At 34.5% G+C, this 27,059-nt stretch overlaps 1 protein-coding gene across 2 annotated transcripts; it reads right to left on the bottom strand.

Moving 5' to 3' along the window:
* Nucleotides 1–956: 956 nt before the first annotated feature.
* LOC106132134 (putative phospholipase B-like lamina ancestor) lies at nucleotides 957–25,355 on the bottom strand. 2 transcript variants are annotated; one of them, XM_013331470.2, is made up of 11 exons: nucleotides 25,176–25,355; nucleotides 18,776–18,884; nucleotides 10,260–10,633; nucleotides 8,229–8,378; nucleotides 7,452–7,704; nucleotides 6,809–7,089; nucleotides 6,307–6,541; nucleotides 3,347–3,561; nucleotides 2,834–2,990; nucleotides 2,098–2,410; nucleotides 957–1,860 (listed from the first exon to the last, which is right to left on the bottom strand). In XM_013331470.2, exons 3-11 carry the CDS (start codon nucleotides 10,376–10,378, stop codon nucleotides 1,529–1,531), a joined length of 2,055 nt encoding a protein of 684 aa, XP_013186924.1. In that variant the 5' UTR covers nucleotides 10,379–10,633; nucleotides 18,776–18,884; nucleotides 25,176–25,355; the 3' UTR covers nucleotides 957–1,528. The 2 variants fall into 2 exon arrangements, with proteins under 2 accessions (XP_013186924.1, XP_013186925.1); XM_013331471.2 differs by lacking the exons at nucleotides 18,776–18,884; nucleotides 25,176–25,355 and adding an exon at nucleotides 11,614–11,767.
* Nucleotides 25,356–27,059: the final 1,704 nt, after the last annotated feature.

Below are 27,059 nucleotides of genomic sequence, written 5' to 3' on the forward strand. Positions count from 1 at the left end.
GGACCTTGATTTTATTATAAATTGATCATTACGATTTAAATCGATTTTAAAATCAATGTTATTCGCAAATAATGGTCATCCCTTGCTTGCTAGAAGAAGTTTATTAAATTTGACATCTTGACACTGTTGATGTCATATTCATCTGACAATGACGTAACTTTTTGTTTTGCCGAAACCTTGTCGTGGGAAATTCATATATATCTCTTGCGGGGTAGACAGAGCCAATACGTGACACACTTTCCCATGGATGTCGTAAAAGGCGACTAACTGAATAGCAGAACATTCATCAAATGCAAGCTTCTATGCTTGGTAGCGTAAAAAATAAAGTGTGTGCCAGCTTTTTAGTCTTTGCCTAAGTTGTCATTTAGGTACGACATCCATGGGTAGGATAAGAAGTGGTCCTATGTGGCATTTAATTATAAATATTTAATAAGGGTTCGATTGATGAAAGAAATAAAAATAGTTATTTTTTAAAATGAAACATTTTATTTCGAGAGCAAAATCGAAATGTTTCTATTTTAAGCCACTTCATTTTTATTAAAATTCTAGTAAGACATATAGGTAGGTAAAATCCATATCTATATTAAACATACGAACAAAAATGAGAAACCGAATTGAGAAAAAACGATGCGTCTAAGAAGTACATAAATAAAATTAATTATTACAATTATTATGACAAAACAAAACTTTAAGCTAAAATATAGTCTGCAATAGCAGTGATAAGCATATTACTGGTACATAGAAACCGATTTCTTCAAAGACAAAATGCACAAACATAAGAAGACGAAAACAACATTCAACACAGATCAATATGTGTAAAACTTGACAGATTTGCTGATAGTGATTGATACCTGTGACTGATAAGTACACTCATTTTCACTGGCTGGGATTGCTTTTGGGTTTTTGGTTGTAGATCTTTAGGTACCTACTTTGAATTATTAGGTAGGTAGGTCTGGCTTTCCCCTTAAGCATCAATTTATTATGAATTATCTTTTCTTAGTTTTTTTTTGAGATATTTCGAAACATTGAGATAAAACTTAAGAACTTAAAATTAATAATGTAATTAATCATTAGAAATCAATTATTCAACCGAAGTTTTAAGTACAAAATCATCAAATTCATTAGAGCACCTTTGTTTTTAACTTATTGTCAAATGACTTTCAAAAGTATAATAATAAAACACACTACAATTAAGTTAACCATAATACGACGGAGAAATCCGATCAAAATAGTTACCTAATAATATAATAGTTACCTAACTGTTATAGTGAACCTTAACTAGTAGGTAGTTACATATTATTTCGGTACAAGGATGCCAGTACCAGTGATCTTATTTGTCAATAACTTAGGTAAGCCACTGCACTTGATATTTTGGTTGAAAAAACTTAGGTTCCTAAATGAGCCAAAAAGTACCTAGGCATAGAAAACGTATAGGCAAATTTCTGTGGTACCTGCAAATTGAGTACAATTATTGCTAGTTATCAACAATACGTAACTTTAAGGTATCATGCTTAAGAATTAAATACAATCACCACGACCATTTCGGTTGAAATTTGGTAAACGCCCAAGTATCTGGTAGACCGATATGTGTTCTGTTTTTGTAATCGCTAGTGGACCACTGGAAAGGTTTGACGGCATTTCTGTTCAAGATCTCCAGGCTTTCCTGTTCGGCTTCTTCTATCTGTTGGAGTACCAGGTTCTTGATCTGGAGACCATCGATGTTTGGCTTGTTGTCGAACTGGTGCGTGTATATCGGTGCTATGTTACCCTTGTTCAGTTTGGTGTTGTTGACTTGTGACACCTCTGTATATGGCGGGCCAGCCACTGCGGCGAAGTTAACAGATGTTTCGTTAATTTCTCCTGCAAAAAAAGCTATTTATAATTAAAGTATTTTTGTATGTAATTTTAAATTTTATGTTTGACATTGCTGAGTAAAATGAAAAATAAAAAACCAACATTAAACTATTGCAGAGAGTCCAGTAGCATTCGTTCTATAAAAACAGTAGTGTAAAACCATTTCTGTCGCTTTATGGTGTTAATCATAATGCTATCTCATATAGGTATACTCACAAATCTATATTATTAGTTTGGTCTTACCGTAAACGACTTTCGTGTCAATAATTCCATACGCTTCCCGGTTGTGTTGGACTATATCACCGCGGACGCCAAGCATAGACCAGTAACCCTCTTCCTCCACCAGGCACACCAGCCCAGAACAATCGGAGGTTCCATTGCTAGCTCTATTTATAGCCGTCACGTTGTTCTGCCTCATCAGTTTAATGATGCTGTCCAAAGAGGTTGCGTTTTTATATCCTCGCTTAAACATAAGAGCCCGGGGAGAATCAGTCGAGGAAAATATATTGCCGAACTTCTCTTCCATCCATGTGATGTGAACTGCGGTTGCGACATCCTGAAATGAAGGTAATATTAATTAAGGGGGTCTGTTTGCAGTAAAGTGGATGGTCAGTCCGTCAGTCAACGTTGTTGTTGTCAAAGTCTTGAACGTTGGTGTAAATCAGTAAGCGAGTGACAATGAATACATTATGTTGATTATGCTGTTGAAGTTTAGTGGAACCTGTCCAAATAGTTGAGAATGCAACCCCGAATACGCTATGACGAGAGAGAGAATATGGTGTAATTAATTTGAACAAATGAAACACTGTTCGGTATAGTAATTTTACATGATTAGCGGGAGCGATGATTCGGCTCGACCGCCATTAAAGGGAAGATCTTCCGCCAGGCTATGTTCCGCCTGGGGAACTTCGGCTCCGACGATGTTCTCAAAAGTTTTACATATTTAATATGACGATAACTTTTTACTTTATGAACTTACTTTGAAGAAAGGAAGTCCATATGAAGCCCAGTAATGCTGGTCTAACAGGACATCAGAAATGTCGGCGGAGTGCGTCAGCCCAGGAATCTGTTCGATGAGGTACAGAAGACCTTTGCCACGACTGTTGTTGCGATACGACACGAAATGCTTCACACCGCTGAAACAGATAATTCTATTTTAAGAATTTATGGTATACTTCCAAATATACTAGCAGCCGGTAAAAGTAATACTAGCTACACCAATAGCTCACAATGTTATCTTTTCCTTCTTATGAAAAAGGAGTCAGATTTACGGATATTTCACCACTTAACATTAGAGTTAATGACGCACAACGCAACGCAACCACGCAGATTACAGATATTGAATTAACGGCTATATCATTCCTTTCAAATCACGAAATTTAGGGCACAGATTTTTACACAAAAGATTTTCGTCCGATCTGTGCAACCTTTGCAGGGGAATCTTACTTAGGTTCACGGAAAATTTTAAAGTACCAGTTACAAATCTACTTACTTTATTTCACTCTCCAGTTGTGCTATGTGCTCGTAATGTAAGTTTAGTTGTCTATGTGGGGGTGTGACGTCATGCTGGCTAGTGAACTTGCTGTAATCAAGGACTAGCCACTGCTTTGCGGCAGTGCCAGAGTTGCTGCTGGCTAAGACGCGGCCCCAACTGCTGGCATTCACCGCGAGGTGGTTGGCGGCGAAGATGCGAGGGCTAGCTGGTATCTGCAAATTAAATAAATAATAATAAATAATAAATTTTTTTTAAATAAATAATAAATTTTATTTAGGTAAATTGTGTTTACAATTTTTAAACAGGTGTTGAAGCCTACTTTTAAGTTATGGAATACTTGTACCAGTAGACTCCGTTCTTCCGTATCAATTAATGTTTAATTTACCTAAGGTGAACCAGATATAGTAAGGGTCAAATTGAACAGAACAAAAGCAAAAAGAACAAAATTAAATTACATATCAACATAAGTGAGCGGGCGCGCGCGCCTGCTAGTGTGTGTGTGTGTGTGTGTGGTGTGTGTGAGTGTGTGGTGTGTGTGTGTGTGTGTGTGTGTGTGTGTGTGTGTGTGTGTGTGTGTGTATGTTTGTGTGTGCGCGTGTGTGTGTAGTGTGTACGTTTATTTGTGTATTTAACCAGAAATAAAACTCTCCACATCATCGTAGGTGAGCTTTTGGAGCCAAGAGGATATTATCGATTTGCATTCATGGGATGATTTATTATACAATTTTAATTCTTTATTTATTTTGTTGTACATTTCAGCAGAGCGAATATTATACTGAATTCTCGCAAAACTAGTCTTAGAAAATGGAACTACAGCTGGGTTTTGTCTTCTTCTATTTAAAATTTGGGGGTTGAAGGGTAAATGTTTATGTTTTTTTAATGTCATTTGAAGTAAATATAATTTTCTAATTGTTAGTAAATCACAGGTTTCATACAGAGAAGTAGTGGAAAAGGTTCTTTCTTTAAAATACATAACCTTCAAAAGCGTGCGTTGGGACCTTTCGACCTCCAGAAATTTTGTTTTGTAGGCACCACCCCAGACCGGAATACAATAAACAATTATAGATTGTACAAGACAAACATAAATTTTATTAAGAAGTGTTGGTGTAACTATATTTCTAAGGGTCTTGAACATCCACATAAATTTACGTAACCTTCCCGACAGTTGTTCAATTTGAGGATACCATGAGAGATTTTGATCCACCATTACACCAAGATATTTAGTATAATTTAGTTTGGTAATGGAGGGGCAGATACAATTTAGAGCTTCGTTACATGTGTGGATTTTTATATCAAAATCATCAGGTGGTTGGGTATTGTTGTATATGCTGAAGCATATGTAGTTTGTTTTCGATGTGTTCAAGGTAAGTAGATTGTTTTTTAACCACTTAGCTACCTGGGCCATGCCATATTCAGCATTTTTACCGGCGGTTTCCCAGTTAGGACCTGTGAACACAATTGCAGTGTCATCAGCATAAGATACAATGTTCGCATTTTGCAAGGTCATGTTGCACAGGTCATTTATGTAAATGAGAAAAAGGGTTGGGCCCAGCACGCTTCCTTGCGGAACACCATAAGACACGTTTATTCCCTCGCTAATGTACTCACCCAGTTTTACTTTTTGAACCCGGTCTGATAGATAATCTCTGAAGATATTTAGTTGTTGTCCTCTCACGCCAATTTTTCCTAATTTAGTCAGCAGGATAGAAATAGAGACGGTGTCGAATGCTTTTTTCAGGTCTATAAAGCATGTTAAACATTTAATGCCCTTGTTTACATTTTCAACTATAGTTTCAGTTAGGGAAGTTACAGCATCTTCAGTGGAAATTCCCTTCCTGAAACCAAACTGTGAGGCTGCTAATAGATTATTTGCATCAAGATAATTTAAGAGTCGTATATTTAACAATTTTTCTATGATTTTTGCCAGGACTGTTATTACTGAGATAGGCCTGTAATTGCTGACATCGTCTCCATTTCCACCTTTGTATATTGGAGTGATAATGGATTCTTTGAGAACTGAGGGGAAAACACCTTTTTCAAAACAAAGATTAACTAGATGGACTATAACAGGCACAATGTCATCCTTTATATATTTAATGTAACGAGTTGAAATATTGTCCCACCCAGGCGCACTCTCCAGTTTCAGGTTACGGATAATAGAATCAACTTCCTCACAATCAGTTTTTAACAATACAAATGATTGGGGTTGACTGGGAAGGCTGTGAAGATATGCACAGGTATCTTTTTTGGTTGTTGTAGATTGAATTTCCTCAGCAAGTTGATTGCCGATTTTGGCAAAATAGTAATTAATATAGTTTGCTGATTCAAGAGGCGTTGGTTTCAGATCTATCAATTCCTGTTTAGTTCCTTTAGTCTTATTAGTGTAGGTTAATGATTTAATATTATTCCAGAGCATTTTATTGTTTTTTATTGCATTATTTATTAAATTTCTTTCAAAGTCTCGTTTTGTTCTTTTAATAACGTTATTAACAAAATTTCTGTATCTCGTATAAGTTATTTTTTTAATATTATTTTCTGGATCCCTACGTGATTCTATTTGTAGTTTGTTTCGGTTTTGTATGATTGATTTGATTAATTTGAATTAATTTGAAATTGATTATTTATAAATGAAAATGCTACAAGTGTTTTATTATTTGTTCGCAGGGACTATGCAAACCAGAAGAAGCAGATGAACAGATTATTATAAAAGATAAAATACAATAAAGATTTATTTGCTTTTAGACGAGCATAGCATGATAGACCTATATTAAAAAGCAACTTAAGGACAACAGCACTATTTACTGGTGAATTAAAACCTCAGGCAAAGGAGAAGGGTAGGAATCTGACCGTAAAATCTTTGTCAAAGCAGCAGCAGCAGAGCAGTTAAAACTGCCACTCGAAGGTAATCATTGTGTGCCCCGGGAATAAAAGACAACATTTGAAATAATTATACTCACTTGTTCGGTAATATTGACTTCTTTCCATAGTTTATCGTTGAAATTTCTCAGGGGAGTACCGGTAACAGCCAATCTATGATCTTCTCCTCGAATTAGGTAGAATTCGTCCTGACTGGTGATCGATCCAGGGTACCCAGAGAAGTCTACCATTTTTCCAGGTATGATAGAAGTGTCCTTGGAAGTTAAGTGGTAGTTCAGCTTGTATCTCTTGAGTATCCGCGTCATAGATGAGTAACTATAACAAGAGTTATTTTTAAACCCAGTTGCAAATAAATATATTTGGAATGAAATCATAGCTGTAAAGAGTTAGTAGTTATAAATTAGGTTTGAGATAGGTATATATTTAACTCTTTCGAATACCATGAATTTGATGGTGACAAAGACTGTTGTCTCTTGAGGACAGGAATAATAAGCGATGGTTATAAAGTTATCCACTTAGAAATATGTATTTAAAAGAACTAACAATACTCTTGGCAGTAAAGTAAGTACATATTTGTCTTACCTTCCAGCCTTATTTTGAGCTAAAAAGAGTTTCTTGGTTGGTATTCCATTCGCAGACGTTTCGTTTGCTATTCTCACAAAAGCAGTTGACAAATCCGGTACAGCTTGGATATAAGAATCTTCTAGAGTGATATTTAAAATGCGTTGGATTTCAGTGACTTCAGCCATAGAATTTAACCAGTAAAGATCGGATATATCGGTATCATATTCATTCATGCTTCTTTCTACTCCATGTTTCCAGCCAGTGAATATGCCATTGATTTGAGTATAATATAAGGATATCTGTAAAAAAAATAATTATATTACATTTTACAAGTTCTTAATAAACATGTTTGTAGATGTTGTTTGAATATAATATTAATAAAACATACAGATCAACCGAATTCAGGGCGATTGTGATTGGGAATGTTGAAAGTCGTGTTGAAGGCACTTTGATCAAGTCCGGGACGTCCAGGGAAAAGGGCAAGTCAAGCGTTACCCACCGACCACCTTGCATGAAGGAAGTTATGAATGTGAAGCTGAATGTGGATGTTGCGAAAGAACTACGCTGGGATCGTGGAAAGTGGAAAGATGTAGACTCTACCTGAAGTGAAGTCCACCAGTTTTGTAAAGAGGCCGAATAAATTAGTATAGTAGGTACCAACCTGATGCCACAGGGGGTCCGTACTGCTCCGGTCAGCGGCATAGCTCTTCCACTTGTCCACAGACTTATCCAGGGTGTCTTTCAGCTTGTTGCACTGCTTCTCCAACGGAGTGCCTTCACACTTAGCCCGGATGGTGTTCTCCAGGTGTTTGTGGATGAGGGACCAGGTCAGCGCACCTTCTACTATACCGGCAGCGTAAGCTTGGATTTCGTCTGGATAAGAACCTTCAGTTTCTACTTCTAAGAGCGACCATCTGGGGATAATCAAATTTTGGTGTAAAGCTAAATATATACTATGTTTATTATCTATATTATACTAAAACTGAAAATTCTCGTAATGTATGTGGACATGTGTATTCTATCATGTTAGTAGGTAATTAGTCGATAATTTTTGAATTATTGCTATTTCTAAACTTTGTCGACTTCCCTAGTTAGAGGTATCTAACGTAATTTTGGTAAGACCCAAGGTAGTTAAATATTGATATTATTACTACGTGACACTGAGGCGACCTAGCTTCGCCCATGTTTTGATAAAGTTAGTGATAAAAAGGTGCAAATACTCAATTTCGTGATTTAACAATACAGGGTCAAACACTGTTTCTAATTTTAGTTATCATAGAATGGGTCGAGGTTGTATAAAAAAATTCCCTTAAAAAGACATCAACAAGTAAATTTTTTAAGAAACATCTAATTAAAATTATTCATATTTAAAATCCGTTCAATTTTTAAAATCAAAATTTATGAAGGTTTTTTATTTTAATTCTACACAAATACTTACCCTGTTGTATCGATATCCATTCTAAAATATGCCCTGGCGACTCCTCTCTGTATTTGCGACAGTTCGTTACTTTGGCCCCAAAACTCGATGCTGTATCCAGTTTTCTCGTTATAAAACACTGTGGCCGCGTAGTTTCCATCCTCTTGGCTCCTGCAATCGTAAAAGGTTAAGTGCTTAGTACCTACTGTTATTGCAAACTAGCTTTCCGCCCGCGGCTTCGCCCACGTGTAATTCGGTTATATATAGCGTTTTTTAATGATCTCGACAGGGCTTTTTCTTCCACAGGCTGAAATCTTGTTACAACTGGAATTAAATATAGCCTGTGTTACTCAGGGATGATGTAGCTTTCTAATGGTGAATGTTTGAAATCGATTCAGTAGTTTCGGAGTTTATCGATTACATGTGTAAACAAACAAACATTTAAAAAAATAGATTGTTCCTCTTTATAATATTAGTATACATACAAATCTATATAGAAAAAGTAAAGCGAGACAAAATCATCGTCTCAAAAGAAAAAAAAAACAGGATTTATAGGACGAAGAGGCCTTACAGGATTTCCTTCTGTTTAAGTATTTGCGTCTGATAGTCATCATCCCATGTGAATGAGCTGATGATGGAAGGTACAACTCCTCAACGGTTAGGAGTTGAAAGAAAATTCTTACGAAGTTATACGTACATGTGAGGCTATTAGGTTGACCTGATAATAAAAAGTAAATCTCATTAACGTTAAGAATTTAGGTGAAAATGGATGCGGACAAATTTCGTCTCTTCACTTGTTTCCTTTTAGCTGTTTGTATGGGTAGTGTTAACACAAAATAGGGATTTAAAGGCGTGATGTTATTAATGTTATGCATGTATGTACATAATTATGTATGTTATTATGTATGTTAAAGAGACGACTGAAAGTTGTCATACAAAGTCTTTTTTTTTTAAGGATGGGAAATCATCAAATGACCTCTCCCGCTCTGGGTGGAACGGAAGGGAGTGTCAGACTTTTACTGACTAAAACCCACCTCGTTCCTTCAGTTGCCCTTTGCGTTCCGGGGCCACGGTATCTCGTTAGAACTTTCCCGCAGCCCCGGCTCAGTTTATCCCGTTTCCCCCCCTTGGAGGTTGACATTTCAAAAATCCCTTCTTAGTGCTCACTTATGTTACTAAAGGAACCTCTGTTCAAAATCTCAGACTCCTATACCGAGCGGTTTCGGCTGTGCGTTAATAAATCAGTCACCCAATCGCACCCCCTAAATCACGATTGGAGGGAAGTTTGAAAAAACTTATAATGTCAAACATATTTACTTGCCTATGTACGTGTTCATGCCAAGTTTCAAGTTTATAAACCCAAGGAATAAGATTTTTCATAGAAACGTTTTTACCCCTTTTCCCCCCCTTGGGGGTTGAATTTCCAAAAATCCTTTCTTAGTGCTCCCCTACATATCCCAAGGAACCTACATTCCAAATTTCAGCTGTCTACGACCAGTAGTTTCGACTGTGCGTTGTCTGTCAGTCAGTCACTCAGTAACGGAAGAGTTTTATATATATAGATATTCCATTATCTCGAAGCAAATATTATATTTTGGAGGCCCGCCAACAAATAAAGTAAATCCCTAAAATGTTAACAACGTCATTGGCTCAAATACAACGATAAGTTTTGTAGTTGGCATCAAAAATATTTACTTGTTCTTCAGTAGGTACAGTTACTTCAGTGAAAACTCTGAAATTGGTCCAACTTCTACCTTTGTTATCTTGTAGGTACCTTCTTCTCTCTGTATATGCCGGTTGACTGGATGAGTTGGGATAAGACCGTCGTTGCAATATTTTTTTATATGCGTTCTTTTATATTTTATTTCAAGCAGTAAAATTACAACATCCAATTTTATACTCTTGAAATATTATTGCTGAAAATTCTGACTTGGATGCTGTGCCGACTCCGAGGAGAACCAGGGGTCCATCCACAACCACGATGCGGGAGTTAAATCAATCAAATTATTAATGTGCTTAGCATTATAAACGTAAATAAAAAAAAATTCTTACCTTTCCATTTGTCCAAAGAACAGCGCCAAGATGGCCAGGATGCCAAGCAAGCCGAGGATGTAGGAGCTGATCTTGGTCTGCATCCAAGAGGCACCAACCACTTTCAGTATCTTGCTCATTTTGATTATGCTCTTTTAATTATATTAATAAAAATAAACTATAAGATGAAGAAGATGTTAAGGAATTTAATAATAATGAAGTGACAGAGTGAGTATATGACTTTTTCTAGGGGAAGAGCGCGCATCAAAGATGCGGAGTGGCGCGTTCAATGCGGCGCGAAGACTCCGGCGGGCGAGGGGACCGGCATTGGAGTCGGGTTCAGCGATACTTGAGGTGTCTTTCACACCTATCTCTTTTTTATTTGTCTTTGTACCCTGAAACAAAGTAAAAAATAGATAAGTATGTGGGGCAAGCACTTGAAATCAAGAATATGGATTGATTACACCTAGTAGGTACACCAAAAACTTTAAGAAAAAATTAACAGCCAAATTTAAGCCAATAAGACCTTGAAGTCTTGTATGAGAAACAAAAAGGTATTAGAAGTTTGAGAAGATTGATATAGTAATTGCTTAATAGATTGATATACATATAATTCGGCTTTTAGGCGGACCCCGGAGCCCGAAACACTTGTGTGGAGGGTGCAACCGGGAACACGCAGAGATGAGAGAGAGTAATTCAGCTTTTAAAGTAGTATGCACTTAATAAACAATTGAATTAAAATTAACTTGAAATGTCTTTTGTGCCCCACTATTTTGTTAGATTTAGATAAATCAGGGCTTTACTTAGGTATAGCTTCTGAACCTTGGTTTCCCGGGAAATTCTCCCTTAGCGGATGCCTACGTCAGGATAGCTATCTGTGTACCAAATTCAACAATATAGGTACACACGGATATAGTTTTGCCTGTGAGTTCATAGATATTTTGGACACATTATCTTTACAAAAATCTTTTAAGATCACAATCCCAACTAATTTAAAATGCAAAAGTAAGTTTTACCTTTTCACGTGTTATCTACGGAACTATTCCCTTGAAATTTCGCGTATGTATAATTAAGAGTATGAAGAAGGTAAGGTAATGTACCTTTTATCCCAGGGAAAACTAAGGTTCCCGAAGCATATGCGAAAAACCTGTATTGTTTTGTAAGCGGTGCTAAAATCGCGCGGGCGAAGCTGCGGGTAAAAGCTAGTAAGTAAAATAATGCATTTAAAACCACCACGTACATTAATAACAGGAAAGAAGATGATTGTATATTACCTATCTTTATAAATAAATAAAAAATAGTCATCTGATGTATCAGTCGTGACTCGCACATACGAATATTTGTGTCTAACGAATTCTATTTTAAACCTACTTACAAGATATATACTAAAGTGAAATATTAATTCACTAAGCATTGGTCATAACACAAAATTTCCACTGATAGGAAAATTCAGCCACTTAAAACAGAATGGAGACATTTAGTTTTGATAGCTATCACTGACAATGTTCCGTTCGAGAGTTCTTTAGAATACTAGAAAGCAACCATCGGTAGTCAGGTAGGTCCTTTTTATCATAATATCAATAAAAGATACACCGATGTATACGAATGAGCTCTCGCGTTATCATCGACTTGTAAGCAATCACCTAACATATAGCAAATAGTATCAAATACGAAGTTATATGTTGTTTATTATTAGAATTTATTATGTTATTGGAAATGGAATTATACTTTCGGTGATATTTACCAAGCTATGGTTGTATGAATCATCATAATCAAGTAAATAATTTTTGCATTTGTCGGTGACTAAGAGATAACGTTTAGCCTAAGTATTAAGTTAAAGTTTTTGAATCACAACCTAGCTTTCATTATTATTTTTATATTGTTACTATATTTATGTTTATCAACAAACGGATATTTTTTTCATGCCCCATGCAAAAGCTAGTCTCCCAAATATTTGTCACGTCAAAAAACTAAACGTTCTCAGCCTACTAAGTAATATTTTGCCTGGGCCGTATAGGATATCCTATACAATAGGCAGGCTGCATCTTACTGAAATCAAACACTTAAGTACCTGCCTATACAAGACACTACAATACACGTGGACTCCATCTGATGGCTTTAAAAACGTTAGATTACATGCTGGTCTTGAAGCGAAAAAAAAAATCATAAATGTGTATGCCAACTGCTTCTCTTCTGTGCAGATTGTACAAGTCAATCAATAAAGTCTTATAAACCTGGGATTCTTCTGATTAGCCGATGGGCTAGCAACCGGTAACTATCCGTCTATTCAAGATTGTTGGCATTGTCTACCCCGTAAGATTAAAGGAATCCAAAGTATGTAAAAGTATTCCAAATATATGGCTTAGGGTGGTGTGAGGACCTGAAGTCAATATCCCAGTTTACTTTTAAGTCTTCCATAGGCAAAATGCATAAGTATCTCACTATATATACACATCCAACCAATGTCAAAAACATTTAGTACTGTGGTAATGTTTGTTGAGAAAACCCATAGTCAAAACATTTTGCCAGTAGCTTTCGTTAACAATGGACAATAATGCGTACTTGTTTGAGTTCGACTGGACACTATAAATTGTTAGCCATACGCATAAATTGTTGCATTGTAGGAGATCTAAGTTGAATGCGTTTATATGACCAATGGACCATGACCAATTGACCGCTAATATTAAACTGCGAAATACTATTTCTTACGCTTTCACGCCTAAACCTTGGGAACGATAGCTTCACCTTGAGCAAAAATAATATTTTTTACTGGATGTGTAAAAGGCCACTAAGGAAATAGGAGCACCCATCTAGTGCAAGCTTAATAAATGCTACTTCGAATAAACGTACCTTTCGTGAGCCAGCTGCTTTACCCTGCAGATTTTAAAAGTCAATCTAGTAAATGGCTAATTAACTTAGAACTCTTCTTTTAGGCGATGGGATAACAACTGTCACTATTTGAATATCATTCCATCATTGAGTCATACAACTGGCCGTGACCTTTCAGTCTTTTCGAAACTGTTGGCTTTGTTTACCTCGTTAGGGATAAAGACGTGATTATATGTTTGTATGTATTTACCAGATTGAGATGCAGTTATGTAATTATTCCAATTTACGTAAACAGCGGATAAGGATCAGTATTTTTGCAAAAGAACATTAAAGACTAGAAAAAAAGTTTCTATTTTTAATTGTGTGAACACTTCTCTTTACTCCCGAAAAACAAATTAGACTTGACTTCCACAAAGTAAAACATGAGTAAATTTTAGTCATTACTACATCCAAAGATTGACTGTCGCAGAGAAATGCAAAGAATTGCCATTATAAGCACAAAACAAAATTTATGAATAGTTAAACTAAATTTTAGAGAAAAACGCCATATGATAATTTAATTACCTAGCTATGAAAATAGGCAAATATATTATCTACATCAGCTCGAATTACGAGATAGTGAACAAAAGTTATCTTGAAACTTGAGTTATGAGGAACTGACGGTCGCGCCATGGCAACTAAGCTACGTCTCCAATTTAATACTTCCTAACACAACCTAGGCATACCTAATCAGCAGTTCATCTTGCTGATTTCTGCAAAAAAACACAATAGAATTTGATAAAATAAGCTTCTAGCAACCACTTACCGGAATCCAAACTTTAAATGAAGCGGAATTATTTTACACATCACTTTCTTTTTTCACGTATAACGAAACGTGATCATCGTTTAATCTCGTGCGAGTTTCTGAGGTACAGACTGAATTGAATGTATTTTCGTAAATAGGAATAAAAACATATAAAGCATACGTCCGATGTATTCGTAAACATGCTGGGTGTAAATCAATACTGTCCGAGCCAGAATATACATTTGGTTTTATGGGTTTATGATTATACACTTCCAGGGTGAAACATTTCAACAACACACGTGTATTAATTTCTAAATCATGAATACTTAGTACTAAAACTGCTTCTACTTCAGAGTATATTAGAAGTTCCTACTGAAAAGGGTAGGGTTGGGTACCTTTCATACCGGAAAATGTTCTAGTCCCGCAGTAGTATTTGCAATACGACAATGAGCGCGAGCGGAACCGCGGGTAACTCCGAGTGTTATAGGATTTCCGGAAATTCTCACGGGTACGGGAAAACAGATCATGAATTCATTGCATGTTCGTATGAAGTTGCAGGTAAAAGCAATAAAGAAGTAAGGGGCAAAATAAAGTACTTTATGTCTTTCATCTCGGAAAAAAGGACTTTTTCATAGGATACGCTATAAGCGACAATGGTTTCAAGCGAAGCCGAGGTGTTATACATAAAATATGTTTTCATTAGTTTTAGTTAGTGTTAACCGCATTGTAAACACCAACTTATTATGTTGTAAACACCTACCGAAGAACAAGGTCTATCAGTCTTTTGCAAACTGTTGGCTCTGTCTACCCCGCAAGGGATAAAGAAGATATATGTATGTAAAAGCCATCGACCGGGTGGTCTTTTTATGGTATAAAAATCGCCAGGTAATTTGAATATCTTAATGAATCAACGATCCAATAGAGTTATCTATGAAGCTCCACGTGATAAAAGTAAACCGCATAAATACCTTGGCGCCACAAAAATTAAGTGTTGAGTTAGCAAACTCATCCGATATGATATTGAGTATGCAGAAAACGATTTTTATTTTTCACCTGATGTTAGTTACCTAATAATTAAGTGCAATTTTTTTGCTGACCACGAGAAGGTATAGCAGTAATAGGTACCTACTCGTAAATGGCATTCTACGGGACTGTTTTCTATTGATGTGAGCGAAAAATAGAATTTTTGTATGTACAAACTAAAATCACAATAATTCAAATATTTATTAAAAATTAACAAATCATACAGTCCCTGCACAAAACATAGGCGACAATGTGCCCAGGAGGTTTATTGTCATTCAATATTGCTGCCAACCTCTGGTTGTTTCTCTAATCCAGATAATTTCCAGCCCTTTTTAGTAAAAATTAATATCATAATAACTTGATTAAGGTATCTTAATCAGGTTATTATAATATTAATTTTCACTAAATTGTTATTATAATATTATTTTTTTTGTTAATTATTATAAGTAGGTATACCTACTAAGTATTTTTATTATTTCAATCAAACCTCTGTCTACGATATTCCCTTTTCACAACAGGTTGCGAAACTGAGTTGCCAAGGCGGCCGAAATCCGTAGGTATATATGGTAGGCTAGACAAATGTTTTCTTTATAAAAAACTGAAATTCCAATATTAAAAACATTTTAAAGGCGTGTGAAGGTAAAACTGCAGGTATCAGAATTTAATATTAATTTAACTATTTTTTTTTATCATTTGACATGGTAACAGTAATAAGATCTTACATTACAATAAAGTGATAGCAACTTAGAGCTCTAGGCTTATAAAGAAATCCGATAAGATCAAGATAGCGTGTATTTTCCCTACGTAAACGTGACATAGGTAATGTACTTCTATCATAAATTAAGTATAATTATAAAGAAAACCATAATTTTTAAGTAATTTTTTTCAACTGCGTAAAGCGAATACGATTACCTAATCTAATGGGAAATCAAGGATATCCTCTCTTAGTGCACACCTTGATCACATGAGCAACTTTCATGCCAAATCACAAGTCTCTACATCCAGCGGTGTGCTCTGTGCGTTATGTGTTTAGAAAGATAAATTTTAGTGATGTATAAAAAATCTGGTCCGTTTACATCTTCGAGACAATCATCGTAACTAAAATATCTCACTAAGTTCAAAAGGGAGTTAGCAGGTAGCCGCATACCGCATCCTTTACAAGTGATTGTTAAACATGTAAGGAACTTGAATAAAGGAACAAAACCGACATTATAACTATTTTGTTCAAACCTCAACGGTAGCAGACTGTCACTGAGGTTAGTATATCTCAAAATTGGACTGCTTTTAAAATTATAAAAGTAGAAAACACCTGTTGGTTTTATTATTAAATTTTTTCAGTAAAAAAAAATCACTACTGCAATTTTACATATTTTTTTGGTAAAGAAGGCGTTATAACAGTTGTCGTTTATACATATAACGTACTTACTTATTCAACGATCCAAAAAGGAATCTTACAATATTAACCATATCGTTCGTGACCTCTATCGACCCTAAGGCAAGGGAATGAACGCGCGACCGGAAATTCCTGTCTGGTTATAAATCCTTCTATGGTCTATCTGACTTTGTAGACAATGCCGTTTTTTGCTCCACATGATTCTTTTCGTAATCAATTTGAATTAAGCGGTGGGAAAACGATTCCAAGAGCTCTGAACGCAATTCAACATTAATTACAAAAAATGCTATCTGAAGTTTCAGAAAAAATCAATAAAACGTGAATTTAAGTAGTGCAATAGTTCTTAATTTGTATTGCTAAAATGTATTATACTATTAGGCGAATGCACTGAAATGCACAATATAGTGCGATGAATGCACTTCACATGCAAAGGGTCTAAGGGGTCATTGACACTGACTCGGCAGGCACTCATCGGGAATTCTGAGCCCAGGAGCTTGTTAATTGCTTGGTTGGACTTGCACGATCTCATTCTCATGTCAATTCAATATCTACTCAATCATAAAAAATTAAAGACACATTTTAAAAGCCATGATGTTGGTTTGATTGAACGTGATTTATATGGTACGCAATCAGTAAATCTATTCGAGCTATAAATATTTGTTTCTAATAAAAAATAATTTATTTGACATTTTCATGGTTGGGTGTGCCTGCTCAATAAACAATAAGTACAAAATATCTAAGTGTCATTTTGAAATTCGATACGGTTTTAAATTACGAAAAGAAATTACGCTCATTACTTTTATACAAATACTAGCTTTTGCCCGCGGCTTCGCCCGCGCAAATGTATTTTAGATTATAAGGATACGCCATAAAATTTCCCGTATCGTGCGGGACTGTTTTAAGTTTATATTTGATTTAAATTCATATGGGTTCTCCCGCCTTGTCCCGTCTCTTCTCGTTCTGTTCCGTCCTGTCCCAACCTGTTGTGTCCCGTCCTGCCCCGTCCAGTCCTATCCTGTCCCATCCCATCCTATTTAGTGTCATCCTGCTTTCCGCAACTGATATGTATTTTTTACTAACCAATATTTAAGACTTCTCGCACTTCAACACCCATCAAAAAACGAAGTTTCATACAAACTTCCAACCCTTATTTTTCGCCCTTGAGATGCAGTTTTCAAAATCCAATGTTTTAATGATTATTTCATACTAACCAAAATTTAATTCTAAATTCATGTGCCCAACGTTAAAATTGACGAAATTTCATACAAACTTGCAACCCCTATTTCACCCCCTTAGGAATACAATTTTCAAAATCCAATTAATGAATTGTTATTTTAATTTAATCGTAAATTTCAATCTAAAATTTCAAGTAATTATCCCACACTAAAAATGACGAAGTTTCATACAAACTTGCAACCCCTATTTCACCCCCTTAGGAAAAGAATTTCCAAAAATCCTTCCTTAGCGGATCCCTCCTAATTAAAATGTATCTTCCTGACAAATTTCATCTTTATTGGCTCAGTAGATTTCGAGATTTCGTGATTCCTAAGTGAGTGTTTTTCGCTTTTATATATATAGATAACCTACTCACTTCTATTTTCGACTACCATGAGTCGGGCGGAATACTCTCTTTTAGCAGAATTGTCCACCATCTATTTGAAGTGTTCAGGCAAAAGTGGTCACCAGCCACTTTATTAACCCTTATAATAAATAAAAATAAAAATGTGATATGTGTGAAAATTAAAAATATGATTAAATGTAACATATGTGTATTTCAATTTATATTTAGAAAACATTTATCTACATTACATAATAATCTATCTGGCATAATGTATTTCGTACATATTAATTATAATATGTACATACATACATACATACATATGATCACGTCTATATCCCTTGCGGGGTAGACAGAGCCAACAGTCTTGAAAATACTGAATGGCCACGTTCAGCTATTTGGCTTAATGATAGAACCGAGATTCAAATAGTGACAGGTTGCTAGCCCATCGCCTAAAAGAGGAATCCTAAGTTTATAAGCCTATCCCTTAGTCGCCTTTTACGACATCCATGGGAAAGAGATGGAGTGGTCCTATTCTTTTTTGTAATAGTGCCGGGAACCACACGGCACTTATAATATGTAGGTAAAACAATTACAGTAGTTCTTCTTCCGTCTGGCTATTTATGTATTAGTTATGTGTGAACGACCAATTTTCACTCTAAACAGTAACATACATTTTAACATTTCATACAGGGGGCACTCAAATGGTGCCGTGCTCTTTTAGATATATCATTTGCTTTTTACAACGAATGCAATACATTTTTAAGCAGGTATACATAGGATTTGATTGTGTACCTGTATCTATAATAAGACACATAGTTTTTACGCCAATTGTAAGAAACTGTGAATGGGAACTGTGTGAATATACCTTCACGCTTTTTCTTTAATTACTAACCTCAATGAAATATCGATATGTAATAAAACAAAAAAAAATATGTCATAATACTTACAGCGTCAGTGGTAGGACCACAAACACGAGATGTAGGCGTTCTCAACCCATCGGGATAGGCTTCAACGGCGTTCGGCAACGGTCGACCACTGATCTAGACCGCGACTGATCTGTAACAAGTATTATGAACATTAACAGTACATCTGTAAAAGGTTTCTGTCACAATCAATAATAACTTTATGGAAAATCCTTTTCTGATAAAGAAATGCCGGAAAGCGGATTCCGGATTACGAAACGTACCAGCTAGTGATGGAACTGTAAAATAACATAAGTGAGAGTTGGAGATTGAACTGAAGCAATTTCACCTGTAGAAGAATATGTAAAATAACATCTACAACTACAACAGGGACACAATACCTAAGGTACACTACACGCATATATCTATTTAGTTAAGTTTATAGTCGCGACTCAAATCTATCTTTTCAGATAAACTCATACGTTTCTGAAAGTTTTTATGAAGCTTTCAGCGACAGGCGGGATAACATACATCATTATTTTCTTGAACGAGGAGGTAGGTACCAACATGCATTTTATATCGGTGTTAATTTTTTCCGACCCACAATACTTGTAACCATTAGGTAATTAGCTTCCGCACCGTGTTAGATATTAAAGATAATTTGGTAGCTAATTATTATTTTTGTGTGGCTACATATTTAATTTATGCTAATGATTTGTTAATGAATTCGCAATGAAACGAGTTCTTGGCAATGTGACAGTCTTTTTTGAACCAATCCCAAGAAATTATATATATATTCTGTGAAAAATAAATATACTTAGATACACGTGTATATTATTATTATTGTTAGATTGAATAACAAACCAGGTAACAATTTTTTTACTTCAGGCATCTAATATACCTACGTCAAACCCAATTATGGCCACAGGTGTGGAAATACTGTCTACGAGTATGATTATTTCATTTTATGAAAAAATATCTGAGAAGGTACAGAAATTAAGCAAGTCACTGGCACAAAAAAGTTTAAGTACTGGATTAAATTAAAATTGTTCGTTTTGATAATTATAACAACAATAAATCGCCCGTGCAGACGTCCATCAATGTAATTGATATTCCAAGAGAGTGCAAGCTGAGACTCATCCTGCTCGGAAAATACCTTTTACGTGTTGCGATGCAGAGCAAAGACTATGAGTGCACCTGTACTTTGAGCAATTAACAGGCCCCTAATTACAAAACGACGGCGGCGGGCGTCGTCATTGGCAACTTGATGCTAAATGTTGGTCGTCAAGTCATCATTGTTTATAATAGCTGGGTGATATATGAAATGTCTGGCAAATGAGCGCCGCGCCAGGGTGGCCTTTTTTCACACAACGATACCGCCAATCTGCAGAGACCAACTGTTTTAACACACGATAAGTTAGCCTGGCTTTACTTTCATTTTAAACTACGTTATATCTTATAATTATTTATCTTGTTTATACAAGAGAGTTCATTGTCATTATCCTCATTAATCAATTAATCTCATCTTAGAAAAATGCATAATCACTATTAAAATTACCTTTTAGCATCTTCCATCTAACGTTCAGTTTTGGTTGCATCCTCCTTTTGAGGAGGTTTAGGAATTCCTTTGTCAACTTGGAGTCACTTTGTTTGCTAGTATAAAGTAAAACTTATAATTGAAATTTATTTTTAGATGTCTGTTAATAGTTTTCCATGTCATCTACGAGTATATAACTATTTGGCACATTATATATGTAGGTACCTATTTTGATGTAGAACTCTAAAATATTTTTAATGTTCTTCTATTGACGTTGAGTCACTATTAATAATTCTGTAATTGAATGCTAATTCGTCAAGTAGATTGTGTAACTATTTATTGTGTGTTCGCACTCAATCAATGCTGTCATATAAATTTCTTGGAAGATCATGGGAAATTCCTATTTACATATATGGTATAAAGTGTAGCTTTACATACCTAAATAAACTAAAAAAAAATCTAAAAATAATAACTTAATTCTCGAGATGTCTGGATAAGAGGTTGACTATCGCTACTATTACTCGCGATATCCTAGGTACTAAGCACTTGTATATTTCTTGACAATATTTTTACAAGTTAATCATCTTGACAATAAGTATTTATTACTGATCAACGAAACAAAAAAAGGCTTTTTATGAAACGTTATAAGAAGCAATGTAGAGACAAAGATACACATACTTATGTGTACCTTCGTCTCTACATTGCTTCAGCAATCAGCTAGTCTTTAAAACACATATAAGTATTATATTCAACTAATATAAATGTGTATAATAACTTTATCGACATTTACATAGAAGTACCTAGTCAATCTCCTGTCTTCATTATTAGGGAGTAAAGAATAATTTTTCTTTTAATTTATCACCTGATAAAAATTTCTGGTAATATCTTTCCATTAGATAGAATTGAATGACGTAGTAACATGATGAAGTACCGATATGACGTGTTGTCTAAATTGTTTTCTATGATAAGATTTCTAGTAAAGTGTACATTTCGTATATAAATTGAAACTTAACTCTTTTATATAACGAATTAAATATATAAAAAATCATTCGCAAAAAGAAATGTTAAGAGTCTATAGTGTAAACTCTGGCACATTTTCCACCAATTATATTATTTAAGCATGTTATAATATTGTTTTTAAGCATGTATATGTATGTACTCGTATATAATTAGTATCATAATTTGTCGTAATTTATAATAGTGATAAATTAACTCACCAGATTTTTTACTTTGAATATTTCTGTCTTAATATTTAAAGTACTTTTAAATTTTGTGGTTTTTACGTATGGTGAAAATTAGCGCAGAAACACGATGTAGTCTTTTAATTTTACGTTTTTTAACATTTCTCAAATTTAATTAACAGTCACGTTTGATTATATTGAGCAGCATGAAAATGCGTGACAATCAGCTATGACTATGACATGATTTGGCTCTATCTGTGACGAAATGATCAAGTGACAACTGTGTCTCCTAGATAACGACTAGGTCACGCCCGGGTCGCCATGAAAATTACACTTTGTGAATTCTACATTTCATTTTTTTTTTTTCAATTCAATAACTTTGAATGTTACGAATCTTCTAATAAGTACTTCGACAGTTGTGATACTGCATGATCAGTCAATGTAAGTAAGTAGTTAATTAATGTTAACAAATAAAACATCGAATTTTGAGAGCACCGGATCAACTTAACAATCTCTAATTGTTTCCTGAGATTCACAGTAAGACATGTAGTTTGACCCTGGTAGGAAGGAAGCGCACTATCGATAACAACTAATTTCACTATGTATGACGTAATTAACGTTACTTCACGAAAATCACTAAAGAATTTCGTTTTGTGACTCTATCTTATTATGTAATGCTAAATACGCATACGCTACTACGCAAAATTTTCAAGATTGACGTCACGGTACGACAAGATGAAGAGACAAGACGCAAGTCTAATTACGCAAATTATAAATAATAGGTTTTCTTTGCCTATAGTGTGGCTAGCTATTTCCAGTAGCTTCAGTCTTGAAACTTTTATTTTAACCTGAAGATACCTAGTCTTATAGTATCTACTCATGATTAGTTAGTCATTGCGACCAATTAAATACTTATAAAAACAAATGTTGTTTCTCTATAAATGTTTATATGCCCTGAGCCTGCTTGGATACATACCTACACCTAAGTAACTGAAAATCAAGTAAGTTTTCATAATAATTAGTTACTTAAACTTAACTCGAAATAAGGTGCGAACTTATAATATGCAATAATTCTATACACGCATTCAACTTTACAATTGAGAATAAAAAGTTAAAATCTCTGACGAATTACAAAAGGATGTCGACACATTTCCTGCCTTATCTGAAAACTATATTTCAATGAATGTTTATTCGTACGTTAAACACCGTCTAAAAAAATTAAGACTTCAAACAATAACAGGAGAAACCATATTATTTCCAAAGGTTTTGATTGTTATAACTTATAAAGTATAAATTATAAACTTACAGATAAATTTCATAAATATTGTATACCTATTTTCCAAACCATGATTATAAATAATAAAATTACTTACGAATGAATAAGTGCAGTAATTTTCAAATGTTCACTTACTATGTATAATTTCTTATATTTAAAATGTTCTATTTAAACTATACATCTTGCTCTTATTTGTATTCTATTTCCAAGCACTCTTAACTTTGAACTGTGTGTCTTATGTATGCGCGCTCAAAAGGTTGTTAATTAGTTATCAGTATATCACGTTTACAGATAGGTACTCTCAGGATCTTATTGCCTTTTTTATTTCTATGATGTTTTTCTCATTTTAAACGTGTTCCAGTGAATGACATGGCCCCTTTGCAGAGCTGCACAAAATAAATTAAAAGAATCGCCTTGCAATTCTGTAGAGCTTGCCCGTCTTGGCTCTTGCGGAATGGGGGACTTTGGTTAAATGCCCTATCATCGGGAAACCTAGGGCTTGGGACCTGGTGCATAGCCATAAGTTTTGCGATCAAGCTATAAGTTTATGGCTACTGATGTGAATAGTATATTTTATAAATGTTATTATAAATTTGCTAGCAATCTGTCACCATTTGAATCGCAATTCTATCACAAAAACTGAACAGCCACGTTTAGCTATAGTATGGCAAACATTTTCAAGACTGTTGGCTCTATCTTTTGACTGTTTACCCCGCAAGGCATATAGACGTAATTATATGTATGTATATAAAAAAAATATTGAAAGTTTTAAATATTTTGGTAATTGTCTAAATATTTTTGTTTTTATACAAGTATTTTTAAAATATAATATTTAAACTGTATCGATGTTCACTTTTTTTGTGCGCAACTTTATTCCATATTGAATAAACGGGCTTAAAAATTCATCAATAACTCAATATCCATAAAAAAAACCATTTTCCATCATTTGACCGGACGTTGAACCCGGAAGTACCTACAAATACCTACCCAGTTTGAGAATATTTTGCATAATAACAAGATTGCGAGAGAGACCTTTGTCCAGCTGTCGGAAAATTTATATTCTGCAAACTGTTGTATTCTTACTTTGGCCTAAATAGGCGTACCCGTCTCTATATAAGGCTGGTTGGTTAGGTTCCTGTGCAGAATCGCGGATGTCAGACGGAAGACGCTTTATGTACCTGATTGACACAGGCCAGATTTGTGGTCATAATCGTGACCACACAACCAAAATCAACGTGACGTGGAATAATTTCATATTAAAAAAAAAAAACAAAAAATTATACTCGTACTCTGTAATGAATTTTGCAATGCTCATAAAGACCAAAATTCAATTTCAAAATTTTTATCATTGTTATTTTAATTGAATTGAACTACGGGATACTTCAAAACTTTTAGTTTCACAACATTGGTAGACGTCAAATAACCGAAAAGTTTTTACCAACTATCACGGTATTTTCCTTGAATTGTACCGAATCCGTATACCTAGCCAATCTTATCACATGGCAACTGAATACTTGATAACGTCCACAGCCAGTGACCGCGTTAATTCATGGGTTTATTTAACTTCAGCCGAATAATTAGCAAAATTATCACGAATTGTGAGGGCAAATTATTCAAGGTAGACGACTCTTCGAGGTAACCACTTCCTTTTGTTTTATATTACATTACAAGTTCAGGTAGGTAATTACTAGATTTAAAATTAGTTTCTTTTTAATAGACTTCAGGAATATTCCACATTATACATTAATGCTATTCTTAACAATTTACAGTAAGTATAGCGAAAAGTATAACGAAACCTGTTTGCTTTATACAAAACTTTAAGGATATGACACTCTACAAAATATGTTTACGATAAATCTACAAGATAATGTTATTTGTGAGCCATAAATTTGTGTGAGTTCAGCCTTTTGGGCTTATTTTTTCCTCAGTATATTGTATCTTATTGTGATACTTGTAGTAAGTAGTACCATCGGGCCCTTCCTTAGCGTCTAAATTTGTCGACCACGTGTTTGCCGTGCCTTGGGGAAGATCGAACAATTCACCATGATGCTACCAATTGGGGTCAAATGCCACTGTCTAGACGCCACTCTGTCGCATCGCTTGCTTCCCCAACCAAAATTATCTTATAAAATGACGTTTTTAATATACAATGTAGTTAAGTACGATATAATTTTAGAGATTTGTGTATTTTCTGCTAGTCCAAATACAGAGCAAGAGCATCTCATGATCGTAACTAAGACTCGGGTCGTGCCTAAAGAGAAAGTAGAAATGGATATGGAGTAACTAAAAGTAAACATCTCAAAAATTTAAAGGAAAATGTCAATGTATAAATAAAAAAAGAGGAAGGAATTTTTCAATGCCAAGAAAAATTGTGCAATATGCCTTCTGGCGACAAGGAAATACTGTGAAAATGGGGACGTAAATCATTGCGAAAATGTTATCTGTACTCACGTTTTCATCGATTTTCCTCTCGAAATTCAGAACTTAGCCTTTGATTTGGCAGCACAAAGGGGACTACATTTGAAAAGGCACTATTTAAGGGCTTTCGTGGCGAACTACAATGAGCCCTATAGCGACACGACCGCACTCGGTTACATTGAATTGACAAGTGGAGTGGTCGACTGTGAATTGGCCGCCCCATGCGTGATAAATTGTTGCGCCTGTGAACGAGTCCATGCGCACGCGCAAGTGACTGTTAGGCTGAACCGAACGTTATAATAAGGTTTATACTTAGTATTTTAAGTTCTATAAAAGAATAATTAAACATATTAGAATAACAAAATAATAAAATTAAGACTTTTTCGGAATAAAACTTAAATAAAGTAGGAAGTAAATAGTATTTCTTAATCTACTTGGTATTGGTTATTTTTTGTGTAAAGATCCCATAGAGAGGGCGGTTGATTCTAATTAAAGTAGTTTTAATAGTGATTAGGTACAAGGCTCTACTAAGTATAACAACAGTTTCTACATTATTCATTATGTTGTTTTGTGATAAAACTTTTCTCTTAGTCTCTACATATCACGTTGCGCCATCTACAGAAAAGGAGCCAAACGATTTAATTTTATGTAGAGAAGCAACAGTAATATTTTTTGCTTACTGCTTTGTAGGTAATACTTAACTGTTTTAACTCATAGTGAAAGCGATAGATGGAACTACAGGTGTCTGCCAACAGTGAATTGTAAATCGTAGAATTATTATTAGTATTATAAATAAAGGACTTTTCCTTTGACCTAGATAGCTATTAATTTAAGTGTCATAAGATTCAATATTTTTAATCTTAGTGAGCCATGTAGATACTGGAAGAGTATAACAGTACTACTCTATTTCTTCTTGTGAAAAACGACCAAAGGCAAATGCAATTGAAGTAAATAAAAAAAATTTAAATAAATAAATAGCATAAGTTCTTGAAGTGGTAGTTTCAGGCAGCAGGCTGGTCATTATCTAAATTCAAATAATTTCAAAAATACTTTTAAGTTACATGCTGTCTAACAAAACCTAACAATAGTCTTCCAAGCGAAATTGAAAGGAATCGGCCAAGAACATTATAATGTTGAGAGGGAAAGAAAGAAAAAATTACGAAACATTAGATTTTTCAAATTTTGGGTAGGTATTTACAGAATGTAGTTTCAGAATTTCTCGAGATGATACCATCAAGGTTAAAAATACAAGAACAGCTCATCATTTACTTAGTTTACGAGAAAATACATTTATATCTTAGAATATGTTACAATTTACAGTGAAGATCATATTGGCCTTGAATAAAAGTATCTATTAAATTTATTCTTGGCGTAGCAACTTCAATAAACAAAGTCCATATTATTTTGTTATTAAAATTATTTACTAGACTTTAAATCTAGTAGCAATCTGCAGTGGCCTATCAGTCTTTTTAAGACTCTTGATTCTGTCTACCCCACAAGGGATAGGTATAGGCGTGAACATATGTATGTATGCAATCTGCAGTTTCAATTAGGGTAATAAATATAATTTAAATACCTTTAAATGGAATTAACCTACATTGATTTGTACATACCGATACACAGTGATTCTAAAATAAGCGAGCTTGGTGGACACATACATTTAATCAGTACTGAAAAAAAATTTGGAAAATTCCATTTAAAAGTTATTTGAATAATATTTATTACCGCAATTGAAACAGTAGTAAGGAATAATTTGAATTTATATAAAATCATAATCATGTAAAGCGTAATAAAAATTACTTAGATATTAGATAAGAATTTTTTTTGTAGAATAAATGGGGGTTGTGTTGTGGCATAGCGGTGTAATTTTTTCTAGATTTAAAATCGATTATTTTTCTTTTTTAATAATGTTACACT

The sequence above is a fragment of the Amyelois transitella genome, chromosome 13, assembly GCF_032362555.1.
Source record: "Amyelois transitella isolate CPQ chromosome 13, ilAmyTran1.1, whole genome shotgun sequence".
In the NCBI taxonomy this organism is placed as follows: domain Eukaryota; kingdom Metazoa; phylum Arthropoda; class Insecta; order Lepidoptera; family Pyralidae; genus Amyelois; species Amyelois transitella.